Genomic DNA, 17,002 nt, shown 5'->3' with positions numbered 1-17,002 from the left:
CAGGCCAGGGCAATATTGTTCTGCTCTATGTCAGCAATTATAAAAAGCAGATTTTTCATTTGTCCATTGACTATCAGAGATCTCAGATTCTACTTCCATCATTCATTATATTATTAGTTTGAAAATTAGAGTTGGCATTTATCAACAAATATGCTGATGTTATTATAATCCAAATGGGATAGTGGCGGAATTAGTGATGGAATTAATAAGAGAACACATAAAGTAACTCAATCAGTATACCTCATTAATAGTTGTTAGATCAGCACAAGTGATCTGTAGTAGGCATAAAGGAAAACAGCAAAATGGGTAGCCTTTGGCACTTCTCACCTCTGAAGTATCCATCCTTTGTCCCTACGATCTTCCCTATAAAAGTGTTACACAGAATTCTCTTCACTGTTCACCAACATTCCTACCCCACCCCCACCCCACCCCCACTTGCTTGGTTCCCTTCTCCTGGTACTTAGAAGTTTCCAGTATTTCTTTTTTTTTTTCCAATCATCTTTACCCACCTTAGCGTGTTCCCTCTATACCAGATTATCTCATTCAAGCCGAGCTGTAGAATGATACAGTGTTAGACTACAAGCCTAGTTGTATGACTAATGACTTTTCACTGGGATTTTTGCTATTCAGATAAATTTGTTATTTGAGTTTACCTCTAATTGGTTGAGTACATGGAAATGGTATTTTTGGGAGCGAAAAGGAACTTTCTTAGTGTCTCTTGTCTACTCTTTCTTCTGCTAGGTCTCCTTTCCCATACCACCTCAGACTTCCATCCTATAGTAGCTATTACTGTTTTTCTTCATGCTTCCCTAGATTTTCATTAATCATTCCAAACTCATGATTAAGTATCATCCAACTCCTTTGAGGGCTCACTGAGGACTGAGAAGGAGCCATAAGATATGGAGCACCCACTTGGGTCTCTTTTTTCTTCCTCATTTCTTCGTAGTCAAGCCATCCTTCTCATTCCAAGTGTAAGATCTCCCACCTCTGATTCTGACCTTCTGGATTGGTCATCTTGAGTTCTAATTATGGCCAGGTCAGGGAGCTGGGCATCCGGGTATTCCATGTGTTTTTTTATCTGCATCATAATTTAAAGGGAGCTCTTGTCAAAGCTGAGTAAGAATTAGATTTTATGTCAGTATTGTCACTTGAATACCAGTAATTCTACAAAACTTCCATAGATGACTTTATATATATTTTCCCCCACAGAAGATATATGTTACTCCACAAAATCGTTTACAGAGAGTAACTCTATTTCCCACAGAAGTTTTGGGTCATTGCAACAAAAATGTGCATGCAGGAGCAATAAAATACTTTCAAGTAATTTTACCAGTTTGGAAGGATGAAAGTATCTTTGCCTCTACCATTGTAACTTTATTTTTCTATCACATTCCTATTTAATATATTACAGAATTCTCCATTTCTTTTTACCTGTCTTGGTCAGTCCCCCTTATATAGCCTAGAGGACTTCTAAGGGGCAGAAAGGCAGTGATAAGTTATGTCTCTAAAAGAAGTTCTGCTGATAAGGGGAAAATGAGCTTTTCTCCAAAAATGGAGGAAAAATTATACTAAAATAGCAACTAAATACCTAAGAGGAGCTTCTTACAAGTGTATGCCAAAGCAAAGATTTTTTAAAAAATACTTTCTCCACATAATATTGATTTGATACTGGTAACTCAGATGCTTGTGTCTTCTATTTCAGTAGAGTTTTAAGAAACCATTTTATTTCTTTTCCAGATGTTATTTTTAAGAATTAATGCAAGTTATAAACTCCACTTGAAAAAGCAGTTATCTCATTTAAATGTGATAAATGATGGAGGACCTCAAAATGGGTATGTTTGTGACATATTTTTACTATGTGCCCCCACAGTGGTGAAATCAGCAACTTTTTTCCTTTTCTTTCTTTCCGGAGAGGGTATCTATATCTGTCTGTGTAGATTAACGTGTTTTAGAAATGGTCAGTTACTTAACTTACACATCTGTTTTGAGGCAGTGTGGGTCAGTTGCACCTTCTGTGTTACCCAGTAGTTTCCCCGTTTGCAGACAGGACTCAAAGTCCTACTTTGTTGCTATGTGATAGTGAGAAGGTCCACTTAACTTCTGCCTTAATTATAAAATGAGAATGATAAAATTTGCTTTAACTCTTTCATTGGGTGACAAAAAAATAAAGCACAAGTGTATGTATGTCCATTTTATTGTAAGCTTTTGGACAAATTACATGTATTATCGGTGAAATAGTGTAGTTATATAAGAAAACAACTCAGAATCCGAAATGGGTAAAGTGCTGCTACTTAACAGCTCTGTGACTTTAGGTAAATTGCTTACTCTCTCTGTACTTTCATTTTCCTAGATTTGAAAATAGGGATGATGGCAAAAAGTACTGTTGCAAGATTTTTGTGAAGAGCAACATAGATAAAGATAATGGGGACAAAATGCAAAAGCACTGATCATGAAGCTACACCTTAATATGATTTCTTTAGTGTTATCTGTTCTGTGGATATTCAAGGAATCAAATACTTTATTCCCTGTTAAGTTTCAGGCTTAAATTTCAAGTTTATAGGAACAAATGAAAAATCGTATTTTGGAGTCAGAAATTGGCCCTGTCCAACAAAACAAATATATTGAATTGATTTTGCAAGAAATACTTGGAAGCTTCAGTTGAGTCTGATGGTCATGCTGAATTTTTTTTTTTATGTAAAAATCTGATTCTCTCCCTTAATACCTGGTTCTTCTCTTTCTTTTTTTTTAAGAATTGTTATTTTCAAAAATTTCAAGACCACAGAAAAAGTTCAAGGACATTTTATGAACACCAGATACCTCTCAGAAACTTTTTTAAAAACTAATATTTTTAAGTCCCACTTCATTATAACCTTCTACTTTTATTCCCATAGCTAAATCCGTGTTGGTTGGTTAGTTTTTCTGACCAATAGTTCTGAAGCATCCAAGCTAACTCATTACATATTATTTTCTTTGTTAATACAGCTATTTGGGGGTCATACCCACCTTAGAGATCTTCACTGTCACATACTTTTAAAGACACTAATTCTCTATAAGGCAATTTATGCCTCTGAGTGATCCCTTTATAGATGGAATTCCCTGAAAATTAACATCTAGACTCTAGCCAAAGGCATAGGAAACTATCTGCTTAAAAGGAATTTTTGTTCTTGAAATGGCTCTCAAAAGCGTGGCTTTTTTTTTTTTTTTAAGATGAAATTGACATCAAATTAACCATTTTACCTTTAACAATGCAGTAGCAGTTCGTGCATTCACAAGTGAATTCTAGTTCGTTTTTCCAGTCACATGATAAAATAGGTTCGACAGTCAAAAAAAAATAAAAGCCAAGAGGAAATCTTCTACCCATTAAGCAGTTACTCCTTATCCCTCTTTCTCCCTAAACCAAGTTTTTTGATGAGATTTTTAAAATGTATTTTAAGGCATTTTTAAAATACAGACATAGAATAATAATAGTTGTATTGCTGCTTAGAATTGATCATTAACAGTTTTCATTTTCACTGGAAAAAAATGTTTACGTTAAAAAAGAAAACAAGGGGTGTCTGGGTGGCTTGGTTGGTTAAACATCTGTCTTGGGCTCAGGTCACGATCCCAGGATCCTGGGATGGAGCCCTGCATCGGGCTCCCAGCTCAGTGGGGAGTCTGCTCCCCTCCCTCCCTTGTCCCTCTCCCCGGCACATGCTCTCTCTCTCTCTCACTCACTCTCAAATATTAAGGAAAAAAAAGAACGACATTCCAAATGAAACTGAAGCATCCCTTTCTCCGGTCCCATTCTTTTTCTCCCAACCCTAGTTAATATTTCCAATAAGTTTGGTCTGTATTCCTTAAGTCCTTTGCATTATCTCTATACCTTAAAAAAAAGTAGGTAGCACTGTTTTATAAACTTAATTTACTTATGTGGTATATTGTACATATGCTCCTTTTTTCTATTCAGCATTATTACTGGTTTATCTTTTGATAGGTAGGAATTGTCCAATTTTTACTGCTTTTTATTCTTCCACAGGAATCTACCATATTGAAGGTAGCCATTGCCCCAAATGAGACATTTCTAGTTCACTATTTTTTTCCATTACAACTACGCCGTGTGAAGATCTATAAACATGTCTACTGGTGTGACCATTTCTTTATGGGTCATATCCAAGTTGATCAGAGCATATGTACATTTTCACTCTACTAGGTATTGCCAGAATATTCTCCAAAGTGGCCTCTGTGTTGCCAACATTTGCTGTTAGATTTTTAAGTCCTTCGTTGCCAGCAGTATCTTGTTTTGATTTGCATTTTCTAATGTTTGTCCTCTTTTCATAAGTTTATTAGTCATTCACATGTTCTCTGACTTTTCCTGTTCACTTTCTTTGCCCATTTTTCTCATGGGTATTATTTTTCTTGATCTTAGATTTTTGTGTACGCACTAGTCAAACTAACCCTTTGTTATGAATGTTGCAAATCTCTGCTTTTATGTCAAACAATAATTTTCAACTTTGATAGAACTCTAGAAATATGTTTAAATGAAGATTTATGCTAATTTTACGCTTAGTTTTTAATGTGAGGACCTTGCCTTATAAAGGCTTTGTTCTTTTTTGAGCTGTTGCTGTCAGTTTCAGTGTATTTAACTGACCATATTATCACAAGTGTAATTTCTAATCTTTTTAAAGTACTCAGATTAGATGAGTTTTAAATGAAAAATGTGGTCCTTAGTAAACTCTGCCATGTGATAAGAGGTGAAGCATCCAGTGCATACGGCCAAAGGCATTTATAAATTGGGCCGTGGTACCGGGTGCTTCCAATCCCTTTGCTGCAGAGGGTCCCACAGTCCATGACGTAGGTGTTCATTAAAGTACTGAGGCGGGATTTCCGCTCCTTTTACAAACTATTAAGTCGAAGTCTCTTCGTTCCTCCACGGCCCATATGTGCCAATACATACATCTACTCAGACTGGTCCCTATTTTACATGCTTGGAGCTGTGATACCTGTTTATCTGAGTGTTCTTTCCTGGAATGTCCTCTCAAGTATAGCCGTGGATGGGACAGTTCAGTACACAAAGGTGTGACTTTGTTTTCTCATCTAGTGTTGCTGTATTGTCAGTATCAAGTTTTATATCTTGTAATACATACGCAGGAGTCCCAGCATGAACTTCTTTGGATGTCACTCAGGAAGCCTTGTCTTTCTTTTACCTGATTTCATTGGTCATATACATGTACAGTTGATCCTTGAATAATGCAGGGGTTAGGAAAAACTGCATGTAATTTTTGACTTCCCAAGAATCTAATAATACACACTGTTGGCCAGAAGCCTTATCGTTAGCATCAACAGTTAACACATTTTTATGTTATATACTATGTTCTTGTAATAAAGCTGGAGAAAAGTTTTTGAAAATCATAAAAGTACATTTCATGCTGTACCATGTTGAAAAAAATCTGCATAAGTAGACCTGTGCAATTCAAACCCGTGATGTTCAAGGGTCAACTGTATAGTCTGCTGACAAGTGATCAAAGAAACATCTTAACGTATTGTTATTTTATGATGTTTTATTGGGCAGAATTATGAAACCAAGTCCGGCCTGCACTGGTTTAGTCCTTCAAGATATTTACTGTTGAAATGAAATAGAGCACTCTATATGATAGCAGGAATCCTGCTAAGAAATAATATTGACATTTGGTCCCTAGGAAAACAGAATTTTAAATAATAGTCTAGCAGCTAGGATAAGACTGACTCTATGAGCATTGCTTCTTTAATTATGCGGTAGAAAGTATGAGATTAAAAATAGTTTTATCTCCAATGTTTAGGTTGGTCACAGCAGATGTAGCTTTTTACACTGGAAATCTTCAAGCCTTAAAAGGTCTTAAAGATTTGGACCTAAATATGTCCGAGATCTGGGAACAGAAGAGGTGATGACATACTGGAAAACGGGGTAGCTCATCTGACCATGGGATGTGTATGTTTATGAAGAAAATATGGATGCCTGTGATTCAAGAACTGGACCTCGAACCCAAAGTGAACTGGGACAGGGGAAGGGGAAAAGGAAATTATCAGTGTTGGGAAACTGGGATTCAATGGGGTCTACAAGGAATGCCATTTTTATGCTTCCTTCAGTGAGGAGTAACTGATCAGGTGTCTATAACATTTTTCATTCTCTCTGGAAACAGACTCAGGTTTCTTTGGACCAAATCCAAAAGAACACATAGCTGTAACACAGCTGTAGTTGACTAGAATGCTCTGTATACTTTATATTAAAAAATGCTTTGCATTTCTTCCAGTGCAATGAAATTCATACGGTGTCCCACCTTATTTAATGATGGTACAATTTAAAATATTAAAATCTTAGTCAACCTCTGTAGAAAGTTTTCTCTATGAAAGTAAAGCTGTTTGAAAAATTATTTTTTTACAGATCTTTCTATAAAAAATAAACATCTTTTGATTGCTTGGATTTAGGAATTCAGTTTTTGTTTTAGTGACCAATGTCAGGTTTCAGGCCTTGTGTGTCGCATATTTAATCTTTCTACCACCACTTTATGTCAGCTGGGTAAAGCCTTCCAGAATAGTCTAAATACTTGAAAGTCTGATCACAGTAATAATTAAAGAATAAGATATTGGCATTTATTTATTCAACTACTAACTTAAATACTTTTCAGAAGTGGTATATGAAAGGCTGCAGTTTAATAGCTGTATTTTTATAAACGTATCTATGAAGGGTTGGTTTGTGGGGGTGGTTTTTTTTGCCTTTTTATTTCTAGCAGATGGTAAGAATACATTTTCATATACTCTGCCTATTTATGAGTTCTCATTTTAACATTTAGATAACATGCAAAGTATGGCCCCCTCGGGTTCTTGTTTTTAAGTTACTTTCGACGTGTATATGAACAAAGACCAGGGAGAAATAGAACTTTTAAAATAAAATATAGGCTGCTGTGTCGGGGCCAGAAATATAGGGTGATGAGTAAGTTATTTAAAGATTTTATAATACCTACCTTCAAAATTAGAATCAGCAGCACTCTACAAATGAAAGTGCCTGTGCCTCACCTCATCCCGGGAATCTTGCCTAACCCTGTCAGAGTGCCTAAACTTGTGGGGATTATGTACAATGAGATAACAGTCTTATTTTGTGCTCCTTCATTTCCTAAAAGTAAAGCCTGTTTTATCATTACTAAGGTATGTCACTGGTTCTTCAACTGTCTAAAATAAAGCTGTAAAAAATTACCAGACTTTATAAGGCAACTTTTTTTTAATAGTATACAGTAAACTTTAAATTACAAGCAGCCTACTCAAAAACAAGTATGGAAGAATTAGAAAATATAATTACTCCTTAGAGAAAAGCCACAAATTAAGCTACCAGCAGAGCGGACTTGAAAGGTTATCTGTGAATATTTTCAATCGCAAGAAGAAAGCTTCAAGGAAAGGGGACTTTTTATAAAGTCATACCTCCACCCACCACACCAGAGAACAAGGGTGTAAAAGAAGTACCTACCTCTACCCACCCCATCCCTGCAGCTGGGAAAGAAACATCCCTTTGTTTTAATAAACGGGAGTCTGTGGAAAGCATGGCAGGCATCCCAGCTTGAGGACCAGAGGAAAGGGACTAAATACCTTCAGGTTTCATTCCTATGGAAAGAATGATGTGGTGGAGATTCTTAGAAATGCAAAAACTAGATGTGTTAGGTAACTGGCCAGTGAGTACTTACATATTTCAAGAGCAGACCTTCCAACTGATCCAGTAACTGTTTCTCAAGAGTAAACCTTTTTTTTTTTTTTTTTTGGCCATTTCATAAAGTTAGCATTGAAAGTGTACGTGTGCACATGGATTGCCTCACAGCTTTATTTTTGAAATCACAAGCAATTCAAAGTGACCATCACTGAGGCCTCTGTTAAAAGATGTTCCAGCAGAGCTGCCCCAGTTTTAAGATTAAACAGTATTGCACTTTACAATGAACTAACTTTCAGGGTCCTCTTCAGAGAAGAAAAAATATTGCTTCCATCTGTGCTTTTCTTCAACTAAAAGCATATTGCAAAAAAACTCTACTTTAAAAATTAACACCGCAGGGTACAGTAACACAGTAAAGTACCTGCCAACTTTAGAATCCTAGAGAACATTTCATTGTAAGAAACTGTTTAGCCCATAATTAGTATGAAGTGTACACAGTATTTTTCCTCTCAGTGGTCCAAGATACGGAGGTTCCCCGATACAATCTTGTTCTCTAATACTGCTCCAGGTGGGATGTCAATTCGGTCACCATGATTTGCAATGATGATAACTGTTCCCTACATGATGAGGAAGACAAAACAGAAGAAAGTATACTTAAAACTGCAGCTGAAATCCAACGGATTTTCTTAAAATTACCAAATTTATGTAGAACTCCATTTACAACGGAGCAGTTGTAACATGTTAAGGAAAACTGTATACAGTGTCCCTCTAAGAATCCTGGCAGTAGTTCTAGATAACGCCACCTCTGGATCCGAGGCGGTCCTACCCGCAGTGAGAAGTGGACCCTGTGCCACAGCATGACAGGCCTTTAAAGATCTGTCTGCAAGGTCACCAGCATCATCCGCCTTCACATAAAGATACTGAGGTGCTTAGTTTATATTTACATAGAGGTTTGGGTTTTTGATTTTAAAAACAGTTTACTGTAATATTCTTCATGTCTTAAGTCTGTTTAGATGAGGCAGTATCAGCAGTGAAGTTCCACGTGCGTGTGTATACACACAACATCAGCAATAACGTTCTGTCTACGTCCAGGTGTGTATATACACGTATGCAGAGGTCTGTACAGCTGACCCTGGAACAGCATGTTAGAACTGTCTGGGTCGGGATCTCTGGGTGGCGCAGCGGTTTGGCGCCTGCCTTTGGCCCAGGGCGCGATCCTGGAGACCCGGGATCGAATCCCACGTCGGGCTCCCAGTGCATGGAGCCTGCTTCTCCCTCTGCCTGTGTCTCTGCCTCTCTCTCTCTCTCTCTCTCTCGCTGTGTGACTATCATAAATAAATAAAAAAAAAAAAAAAAAAGAATTTTCTTTTAAAAAAAAAAAAAAAAAAAAGAACTGTCTGGGTCCACTTACATTTTTTTCAGTGAATATATGGTACCGTGAATGATTTTCTTAAACTTTTCTCTAGCTTCCTCTATTGTAAGACTACTGTATATAACATGTACGGCCTGCGAACTATGTGTTAATCAACTGTTATCAGTAAGACTTCCAGTCAACAAGAGGCTATTAATAGTTACATTTTGGGAGACTCAAAAGTTATACATGGATTTTTGACTACATGGGGGTCACCTCCCCAAACTCTCATGTTTTTCAAGAGTCAACTGTGCACACACACACACACCTTTTTGTTTTTCCAAGATCTTTATTTAAGGAAGAACACATGTAATCTAGGTATGGGATTTTTTTTTTTAATAGGAAAAAGCTGTTGTATCTTCGGCTCTGAGCTTTAATATTTATACCTGTAGTCCTTCCTGTTTCTTAGGTTAGACGATATTCTGCAAAGTACCCAAGTACTACAATATATGAATGAATCTCTTTATACTGATGACAACCGATTAATGGGAATAGATGATATTCAGTATAAGTGAAGTTGTCATTTTTTTTCTGCTTTCATTCAGATTCAAACAGTCATCTTTGGTGAGCTAATGTTATTTTAACAGTGATTCTATTTTAAAGACTGTCATTTCAGTAAATTGGTACTAGTTACATTATTTACTAGTGTTTGCTATCCATTTGAATGCTATATTCCAGAGTTCCTATATACAATTGTGATTGTATTTTAACTATGTTGTATATCTATGGAAGACAGTACTAATACTAAATACTGTGGTAGCTATTTCATTTTAACAATGTATTTATGTCTTCTAAACACCTAGTATAGTCTAAGAGGTATTCTTTAAAATAAAGGTAAATTTAGGAATAGAACATGAAACCTGTTTTGTAAAGCTGTAAGAACTGTAATTTTCATCAGAACAACACACCTTTAGTGAAACATTCTTGCCAAATGTCACATCTCCTGAAACTGTGAGGTGATCCAATTCAAGCATATCTGGTATACTTTCAAACCTTCTCAGATAATCCTGAACCTGAAAGAAGCAAATTGTTTCAAAAATGGGTTAACACAAAAACACCGGGATTAAATTAACAAACTAGTTTAACTAAACTGTGAAAACATCCTGTGTATGGCCGAGCTCTGGCCCTCCAGGGGAAGAGCCTTTTATTAAGCACTTGCTATATGCTAGATCCTGTGCAGCATGGTCCGTCCCTACAATCAAGCAATTTATACACCACTGAGCAGACTGGGTATCAGTAAGAAGATAACCAACATGCTAAAAGCCCAATGAGTAGTTCAAATAATCTGGAGGTTAGTTAGAAAGAGCTCGTCACTGAAGCTAGGTAGACGAGCGGGGCTTTATGCGATAGGCAGGATTCAGAAGAAGTGGAGTATCTCATGCACAGCAACAGCACAGATTATCATTACAAATGATGCAGATCTTTTGCCTCTTATTTCCTTAGATTTGTAGGCACTAGAAATCGTCTTAGAGGCCTTGTTCCCTATTTTGCTAAGAAAATTAGGAGCAATCTGAAAAGTTCCACCGGTTCCTCCCATAACCCACTTGCCCCCAGCCCGCTACTCTGTCCCTTCCTAGTACCCAGTACTGGGCTTGGACAGTTCCTCCAGCTGAAGGCCAGGCCTCCTTAGGGCCCAGTCAGAGATGTTGGCCAGTGATTCCTTCTCCCGCTGACTGCATCAGTTCCAGTCCGTGCATAAACATCCCCAAAATTCTTCCATCTTTAAAAAGCAAACAAAAATCTTTCAAATCTTATATCCCTTTCTATCTATGGCTGCCAATTGTTTTGTTCTGCTTTTCTTTAAGGGCAAAATTCTTGAATTAGTTGTTCACCTTTGTATCTCTAATTTCTCTTATTCCCTGTTAAATCCTTTCCCGTCAGGCTCTGGAACCTCTGTACTGATAATTCTACTGGTGAATTCTCATTGCTCTTGAACCATTCCTCTTAAATTAGCAGCAGCACTTGACACAGATGATCACTCTGTCTTTCTTGAGACATTTTCTTAATTTGGGGCTTTCAGGACACACACGTTTATGGTTTTCTACTCAGCTCCTCAGCAAACTTTGCTGTTTCCTGCACCTCATCCCCATCCTCTAACTCAGACTACCTTAGGGCTCAGTTCTTGGACACCTCTTCCCTAGGTGACCCCTATCTCATGGCTTTAAATACCAGCTATACACAGAGGACTCTCAAATTTACCTGTCTCTTCCACATCTCTCCTCTGATCTAGAAAGAAAATAAATTTGAAGGTCTAACCAATACAGTATCTCCAAAACTTAACTCCCCATCCTGCTCCCCTCTAGACCTAAACCTACTTCCCCCATCTCCATAAATGTCAGCAGTTGCATAGGCTAAAAGCCCTGGAATCAACCTTCTCTCTCCTACACTCCCATCTAGTCCAACAGCAAATCCTGTAGGTATAACTTTCACAATATCTCAAGGTCGTTTTTTCGGTATTTCCACTGTCATCACCATGGTCAAAGCCACCATTTCCTCTTGCCAGGATTACGCTCTGATTCTACCCTCGCTCGCCAGATCGGTCACTTAGCCCCTTAGCTCACAACTCTGATGGTTTCTCATCCACCAGAAGGGGGAAAAGCCACCCACATTCCCAATATCCAGTTGCAAGGTTCTACACATTGGGACTGTTCCCCTCTCCGTCCCCTCCATGTCTCCCTTGCTTACTCTGCACCTGCCATATTATGTTCTGTAAAGTCTCTAACACACATTCTTCCCCAGAGCAACTTGCCAGCGCCCACTCAGCCCCTGTTCTCAAAATAGGGCAGCTAAAGTCCTGATGTCCTGCAGGGTACTGTGGAGGCTAGGAAGCGAAGGGAGGGGTAAGGTGAGGTAGAAAAATGGCTGGTGGTACCCTCTCGGGCTGCAGGAAGACGGTGGGTCTTTGTTCCACCAGCATTTTCCCAGCTCAGCACCAAAACAGGGAGAGTCCTAAGATGCCTGGAAATTGCAGCAGCCACAGGACCCAGAATCTTACCCAGCGAACATATGAGGCAGAACCTGCTTCCACACCAGGTGGCACGAAACTTCAACCAGGACCAGAATATGCCGGGAGGGCCTCGCAGGACTCCACACCAGCTGCACAGGCTCACTGGGTCCCCCTCCATTAACCTCACAGTATTTCATGTGATGCAGTGTTCTGAATTCCATCTTCGCATGCTAGGGTCAGGTCCTCCTATACTTGCCACTCCCCCGCCTGGAATGCTCTTCATCCCAGATGCCCACATGGTACACGCAATTTCTCTGTGAGACCGTCTCTGGCCACCCAGTGTAAAATTGTACCCTGCCACACCACCCACACATTCCCTACTCCCGCTCTTTCTCCATAGCATTTTCTACCATGTGCCATACTATACATTTGCTTATTATCATTCTTACCCCGCTAGAATATTCATGAAGGCAAGGATTTTAGTCCATTTTACTTACTGCTAACTATCCAGCACCTAGAACACTGCCCAGCACATGGTAGGGGCTCAGTGTTTGTTAAACCGGAATTTACATTCTCCCACTGCTGAAAGCAGTAAATGGTTTTACAAGAGACATAAAGTAAAATGTCCCCAAATTAAACATTTTTTCCTACTCTTTGGCAACCAAATTTCAAAAGTGAGTTACGTCTTTATCCTCTATGGTTGATTCCCTTTAAGAGATCAAAATCAAAGACAGAGGAATGTAACAGGTCAGCAGGCGAGACTGTAATTAGACCCCAATTCATATCATTCCAGTCATTTTTATACTTAGACATTTAAGCACCACAAATCCACATGTGTACCATATCTCTAACTACATACCTTGGTAAAAGAACTGCCTAATTTAACCAAGGGTACTGTAGGAAATTCCCGCTTTTCACTCATCGTCAAAGATCCCGCATTAAGGCTATAGAGGTTTGACATCACAAGCAAGAGATCTGATGTGGTTTTGACAGGTAGAAAACGGCTCCGAGGAACATTAATACCGAGCGAGTTCTCAAAACTTTTAATGGCAGCCCCTACTGCAGTTTCTAACTGAATGACGTTCAGGCCTCCATCCAAAGTCTGTAAGAAAGAAAAGGGGCCAAGGGGAGAAGAGAAAGAGGTTTTAACAACTTAGTTCCTTGTGGGCTAGTTAATGTTTGGGAAGGAGACAGGATCCTAACAAGTGACATTTAAGCAAGTACCTACCACATGCCAGGTGCTTAGACATACATGGTCTTTTGTTCAGCATCATAACTCCTGTTTAGTAACGTTTCCATTTTACGATATAGAACTGAAGGTTTGCACAAAACTCATGCAAGATGCCTGAGGCCCAAAGGCCTTGAAGTGTCAGAGCAATGAGTGCCAAGGCTTAGCACACTAAAGAGATGGGTGTGGACCCTGAAACACAGGGCCAGGAGCTGGAGTGACTTACGAGGCACAAAGGAGGAACCAGTGAATAGATGGGCCAGAGAGTGGGTAGTGGGATCTGTGCGCAGCCTACCTACTGTGATCTCAGGAACCAGGGAGACAAGAGCTGCACCTCAGGCTTACCTTGGGATTCACGATGATTTCCATATCAATAGCATTTTGCTCCTGCAGTCTCTTAACTGCTGCAAGAGAGATCCAGAGGTTGTTTGTGTTGAATATTTTGAATTTTGATACAGACTTGAACTCATCCACATGAGCTTTTGGCACTTGAGCGATTTCCACGAGTCTCAACTTGCCTTCATACTGGGTGAGCGTCCCACCCTAGAAAGGCAGAGAGGAGTGTTTGAGTACCTCCACATCTCTCCCAATCTCAGCCGTGCCACACTACTGCCAGTCTATGGAAGTGGTAGAGAAAAGACATTGATAAAATCCCCCAGAAATAAAAAGTTTTGGCATGGATTCCATCAGGGACACACAGCAATAGACATATAATGGTAGAACCAAAGGAAATATTCAGGTTGTCATCCTATACAGTATGCCTGCCCTCTTGTCCATAATAAAAACCCTGAGAGTACATCAGGGTCTGCCTCACTTTTTGAAGGTCTAGGGGAAGAGCCATTCCCTCCAGTTCCCAAACCACCATCCATTACTAACCCACTAGTCCTACTACCTCAGACCCTGCTCTGATTGGCTCTACAATAAGTGAAGAAAAGGGAAGATACAAATGGGTGAGAAGTGACCTCTGAGTCATGAGGCCTCAGCAGTGCCGGGAGAGGAACATTCACTCGTTTGCAAGAGGCATATAGAACCCAGTCTAGGGAATGACCATGTTAGTATTCTCACACTGCCCATTCTCCTACTCCTTGGGGCCAAGTAGTAAAACCTTCTGTACCATTTCATGACCACTAAACAAAGTTAAGAAATTTTTTTTTGCAACTGCAGAGATATTAGAGTGATAAAACATATATATAGAAATGCATAGGTAGAAACAGAAATAATAAATTTTCTCTAAAGGAAAAATTAAATAAATGCACATAAGCACCAGACTAGAAGAATATTAAAGGTTTGAGCAAACACTGAAAGTGTTTTCACTTATCTTGTAAATATACATGGAACTATTTTCAGTTAAAATCACCCATATAGATTATTCAACAATACTGTTCAATCTCAATTTATACACAGTTATGTCAGGTGGAACTTAGGGTACTCTATGGAATACTATCTCACTCTGTCTTATATGATGTTATTAAGTGGATGAATATGTTTTACCACTGAAACTTTCCAATAAAAAAAAAAATTCTGAACTACAGAACCTATGCAGTGTGAAGATGTGAATCCCCAAACTGCTTCCTCTCAATATTTACCTTTACATCTGCACGTGTTTTATTTGTGACTTCCATGACAAATTCACAGGGTTTTCCATTGGGTGGGTTCATTAGATGATTAAGAATATAAAGATCCACAGTGGCACCCAGATTATCTATGTTTGACACAAAAATATACTCTTTGCCTTCTCCTATAAGGGTGTCGAGCAAACCAGAGTTGTAGAAACTGGCATAAATATCACCATGACCTGGAGGGTACCAAGCTTCTGTATTTTCCCCTGAGTATGAGACATCCTTTGCTACAGGCAGTAAAGATTCTTTATTAATCCTTGGGTACCTTTAAAAAAAACAAACAAAAACAAAGTCTTTTTCAGTACCAATTCTGTAAAGCAATCCAGACCTTCAAGTAAAACAGTGAATTTAAAGTTAAATAAAACTTCCCTCCTCTTCAGTCTTTCAACAGTTTAATCAGAGGCAAAACCATTTAAGAAAATCTCTTATCTGTGTTGTCCAACAATCAGCCTCCTAGATCATTATATTTGCTGCAAAAAAAGATTTCCATCGCTATACAGATGGGAGGACACCTCGTATTTTTAGGATATACAGAGATTTTTATGGCTCTACAAGACGAGAGCTACATTAAGTAAATTTCTCAAACTTATTTGGTCATGGAATTGTTCTTTTCCCTCTAGATCTATTTGGAAAAATATGACCATTTCTACAAACAGATATATTCGGGTGGGGGGGGTGCTCTTTCTTTCCCAGAAAATCAACAGCAGATCAGTGCTCAGGGACACCTGCTCCCGACCACTAGCAAAAACATGTGCCAGGGCTGGCGGTGGGGAGCGAGGGAAACAGAGGAGCGAACTCCGTAACAGACCAGGGACCACAAGATGGAGGCAGAGCACCTGCAACTTACAAAGTGTCCATGAAAAAATAGTTTAAAACAACAATACCACTTTTAGAAACATCTGTTCTGTACAAGTTCATATAGACCCATATTCAGTCTTTGATGGAAGACTTCCTTCCCCAGGTGCATGGGCTTTATTAGAATCTGTCATTTGAATTCCTTTCTACAGGCCACCTGGAGACGTGCAGGTTCTATTCCAACCACCGCAATAAAGTGAGTCGAATGAATGTTTAGGTTTCCCAGGGCATCTAAAAGTTCTGCTTACACTATACTGTAGTCTATCAAGTGTGGAGTAGCGTTATGTCTAAAAAAATGTACATGCCTTGATTTTAAAAAGTACTTCATTGCTAAAAATGCTAACCATCATCTGGGCTTCCAGCAAAGCATAATCACTGATCACAGATCCCCATAACAAATACAATAATAAAGGACAAGTTTGAAATATTGTGAGAATACCAAAATGTGTGACACAGACACAAAGTGAGCAAATGCTATTGGAAAAGTGGCACCAATACCAGTAGACTTACTTGGCTCACTGCAGGGTTGCCACAGATCTTCAACTTGTAAAAAAAAAAATGCAGTATCTAAAAGGTGCAACTAAAGTGCAATCAAAGTATGCCTGTACTTACTTTTCTTTCCTCAAAGTAGAAGATTTTTTTCCAGCATTTATTAAATTTCCCCCAAGCCTATTCAGGATGTTGAATAAACTTCTTCCCATATGAAAGAAGGTTATCAATACTGTAGAACATATAAAAATTTTCATAGACCCACGTGGAGCCCAAATATGCCCCCAAAGAGCAGAGACCTAGGGCATCCTTAAGTATTCTGGACGTGGAACAAGCAGACTCTCCCTTAGGAGCTGGAAGTTACAGAATCACAGAGTGATTATAACAATCACCCATCTATGAACAAGTGTGCAGCCTTGAAAGACACTGAACATTTGCAAACCTGAGGTTTCGGTACATGCACATCTTGAGGCTACTCTGTTTAAAACAAGACAAAGAAGTCTTTGTTTCCCAGGAGGAACACCCTCCAGAATTTTTTTTTTTTTTTTTTACTTATTGTACCTGCTTTGATTAAAAGTGTAGATTTTCACACGACAATGATTGTACTTCTGTAGTATTTTTTTTGTATCTTCATCCGTGTTAAAAGAGTTCATTAGAACAAGAGGAACATCTGTATTGTAGGTTTTGTTCAAATGCTAGGGAGGAAAATAACAATCAGATTACCCAGACCTACTTTTCTTTCACTTAAAATTATAAAACTGGTAATAGTTCATCACAAAGTATCCAAAACCATCACCTACATGTA

General features: G+C 38.7%; 2 protein-coding genes across 9 annotated transcripts in view; one reads left to right on the top strand and one right to left on the bottom strand.

Moving 5' to 3' along the window:
• VPS54 (VPS54 subunit of GARP complex) overlaps positions 1-7,211 on the top strand; it is a 76,293-nt gene extending 69,082 nt beyond the window's left edge. For all 6 annotated transcript variants that reach the window (XM_055328185.1, XM_055328188.1, XM_055328186.1 and 3 more), the window contains 2 exons: positions 1,738-1,832; positions 5,796-7,211. In XM_055328185.1, the coding sequence (XP_055184160.1) occupies positions 1,738-1,832; positions 5,796-5,901 (201 nt within the window). In that variant the 3' untranslated portion in view covers positions 5,902-7,211. The remainder of the gene's footprint in view (positions 1-1,737; positions 1,833-5,795) is intronic.
• A 581-nt stretch (positions 7,212-7,792) lies between these two features.
• Positions 7,793-17,002, bottom strand: part of UGP2 (UDP-glucose pyrophosphorylase 2) — a 66,882-nt gene continuing 57,672 nt past the window's right edge. For all 3 annotated transcript variants that reach the window (XM_055328192.1, XM_055328191.1, XM_055328194.1), the window contains exons 5-10: positions 16,759-16,892; positions 14,821-15,118; positions 13,580-13,777; positions 12,866-13,108; positions 9,968-10,072; positions 7,793-8,265 (exon numbers count right to left, since the gene is read on the bottom strand). In XM_055328192.1, the coding sequence (XP_055184167.1) occupies positions 8,158-8,265; positions 9,968-10,072; positions 12,866-13,108; positions 13,580-13,777; positions 14,821-15,118; positions 16,759-16,892 (1,086 nt within the window). In that variant the 3' untranslated portion in view covers positions 7,793-8,157. The remainder of the gene's footprint in view (positions 8,266-9,967; positions 10,073-12,865; positions 13,109-13,579; positions 13,778-14,820; positions 15,119-16,758; positions 16,893-17,002) is intronic.

Source organism: Nyctereutes procyonoides, unplaced genomic scaffold (genome assembly GCF_905146905.1).
Source record: "Nyctereutes procyonoides isolate TBG_1078 unplaced genomic scaffold, NYPRO_anot_genome, whole genome shotgun sequence".
Classification (NCBI taxonomy): domain Eukaryota; kingdom Metazoa; phylum Chordata; class Mammalia; order Carnivora; family Canidae; genus Nyctereutes; species Nyctereutes procyonoides.
The sequence above is the reverse complement of the archived record's forward strand: the minus strand, read 5'-3'. Positions and strand labels throughout refer to the sequence as shown.